At 51.8% G+C, this 2,463-nt stretch overlaps 1 gene segment (V, D, J or C); it reads right to left on the bottom strand.

Moving 5' to 3' along the window:
* Nucleotides 1-1,554: 1,554 nt before the first annotated feature.
* Nucleotides 1,555-2,014, bottom strand: LOC104520318 (Ig heavy chain V region 914-like). The segment is given in 2 exon segments: nt 1,555-1,871; nt 1,963-2,014. Coding segments are annotated over 2 exon segments (369 nt in total).
* Nucleotides 2,015-2,463: the final 449 nt, after the last annotated feature.

Raw genomic sequence — 2,463 nt, 5'->3', positions numbered from 1 at the left:
TCTTGGGTGACCTCTGGAGGTTCTGATCTCCTCAAAAAGCTCTTGGGCACCACACCAAGGGTCTCCTCCTCCATGGAAGGTGCTCTTGGGTGACCTACAAAGGTTCTTGGGTGCTCTACAAGGTTCTGGGCTCCACAAAAGGCTGTTGTCCACCACATAGAGGTTCTTCTCTTCCATGGAAGGAGCTCTTGGGTGGCTTAGGAAGGTTCTGGGCTCCACAAAACACTGTTGTCCACCATATAGAGGTTCTCCTCCTCCATGGAAAGGTCACTTGGGTGACTTAGGAAGGTTCTTTGGTGACCTATGAAGACTCTGGGCTCCACCAAATGCTGTTGTCCACCACGTAGTGGTTCTCCTCCTCCATGGAAGGTGCTCTTGGGTGACCTACAAAGACTCTGAGCTCCATGAAAGGTGGTTGTCCACCACGTAGAGGTTCTACTCCTCCACAGAAGGTGCTCTTGGGTGACCTACAAAGGTTCTTGGGTGTTCTACAAGGATCTGGGCTCCACAACAGGGTGTTGTCCACCATGTAGAGGTTCTCCTCCTCCATGGAAGGTGCTCTTGGGTGACCTACAAAGGTTCTTGGGTGTTCTACAAGGATCTGGGCTCCACAACAGGGTGTTGTCCACCACGTAGAGGTTCTCCTCCTCCACAGAAGGTGTTCTTGGGTGACCTACAAAGGTTCTTGGGTGTTCTACAAGGATCTGGGCTCCACAACAGGGTGTTGTCCACCATGTAGAGGTTCTCCTCCTCCATGGAAGGAGCTCTTGGGTGACCTCTGGAGGTTCTGATCTCCATCCAAAGCTCTCGTGCACCACACCAAGGTTCTCCTCCTCCATGGAAGGAGCTCTTGGGTGACCTCTGGAGGTTCTGATCTCCATCCAAAGCTCTCGTGCACCACACCAAGGTTCTCCTCCTCCATGGAAGGAGCTCTTGGGTGACCTCTGGAGGTTCTGATCTCCATCCAAAGCTCTCGTGCACCACACCAAGGTTCTCCTCCTCCATGGAAGGAGCTCTTGGGTGACCTCTGGAGGTTCTGATCTCCATCCAAAGCTCTCGTGCACCACACCAAGGTTCTCCTCCTCCATGGAAGGAGCTCTTGGGTGACCTCTGGAGGTTCTGATCTCCATCCAAAGCTCTCGTGCACCACACCAAGGTTCTCCTCCTCCATGGAAGGTGCTCTTGGGTGACTTATGAAGACTCTTATCTCCATGAAAGGTGGTTGTGGACCACGTAGAGGTTCTCCTCCTCCATGGAAGGTGCTCTTGGGTGACCTCTGGAGGTTCTGATCTCCATCCAAAGCTCTCGTGCACCACACCAAGGTTCTCCTCCTCCATGGAAGGAGCTCTTGGGTGACCTCTGGAGGTTCTGATCTCCATCCAAAGCTCTCGTACACCACGTAGAGGTTGTGTTGACCAAGCAAAACTCATCTGGCGACCATCTGGCAACCGCTCAAGCATCTCCAAGTAGGTTGAGATCCTCCACCACGTGGTTCTTCACCATCTCCCTGAGGAACCAAGGTGGTTTTTGGTCAAGGACATCATTGTCCTCGTGTCACCGTGAAGCACTTTTCGCGCAGTAGTAGGTGGCCGTGTCGTCGGCCCTGAGGTTGTTCATCTGCAGCGTGACCGTGCTCTGGGAGTTGTCCCTGGAGATGGTGGTACGACCTTGAAACCTCAACCCGTAGGAGATGCCACCACCACTCCCAATACCCCCGATCCACTCGAGATTCTTCTCGGGTGGTTGTCTCACCCATCCCATGTCGTAGCTGGTGATGGTGAAGCCGTTGACCTTGCAGACGAGGCGCAAGGACCCCCCGGGTGGTTGAAGGCCACCTCCGGACTCGACCAATTCCACGGCCGCCCGTAACCCTGGAGAAGATGGAAGGAGATAATTAAATGACCCATTTTGGACAGAATTGAGCCCAAAATTCACCCTCGAGAAGGTGGTTGAAGGTCCTACCTGGCAGGGCCACGAGGAGGAGGAGGAAGGTGAAGGTCAAGTGGTTGTCCATGATGGATGAGGGAAGGTAGGGGAGATGCCACCATGGTGGTACCATCGGCTTTTAAAGCCCCTTCGAAGCCTCATTTGCATAAGGAAGCTCCACCCACCTTCACTCAAACCCCGCCCCCCCCTTCGTTAATTGCCCAAATCCATCCTCGAGGTGTTGATTAATTAATTAATTAATTAATTAAGGGATTAATTGTTGTTAATAAAGAGGGCGGTTGGGTTGTTGTTGACGACGGAGTCTCCGGGGAGTGGAGGGCAGGTGGTGGGGAGAATTAATTAATTAATTAGTTAATTAAGTAACAGACGATCGCTCAAGGGAATTAATTGCTGGTGCGCGTTGAATTAATGACCAGGACTCCACGGAATTAATTAATCTCCATTAATTAATTGGATATATAGGGAATTAATTAATTGTAACGGCTCTAAGGAGCTGAGCGCAGAGTTAATTAAAGG

This window comes from Antrostomus carolinensis, unplaced genomic scaffold, assembly GCF_000700745.2.
Source record: "Antrostomus carolinensis isolate BGI_N321 unplaced genomic scaffold, ASM70074v2 scaffold4512, whole genome shotgun sequence".
NCBI classification, from domain to species: Eukaryota; Metazoa; Chordata; class Aves; order Caprimulgiformes; family Caprimulgidae; genus Antrostomus; species Antrostomus carolinensis.
The sequence above is the reverse complement of the archived record's forward strand: the minus strand, read 5'-3'. Positions and strand labels throughout refer to the sequence as shown.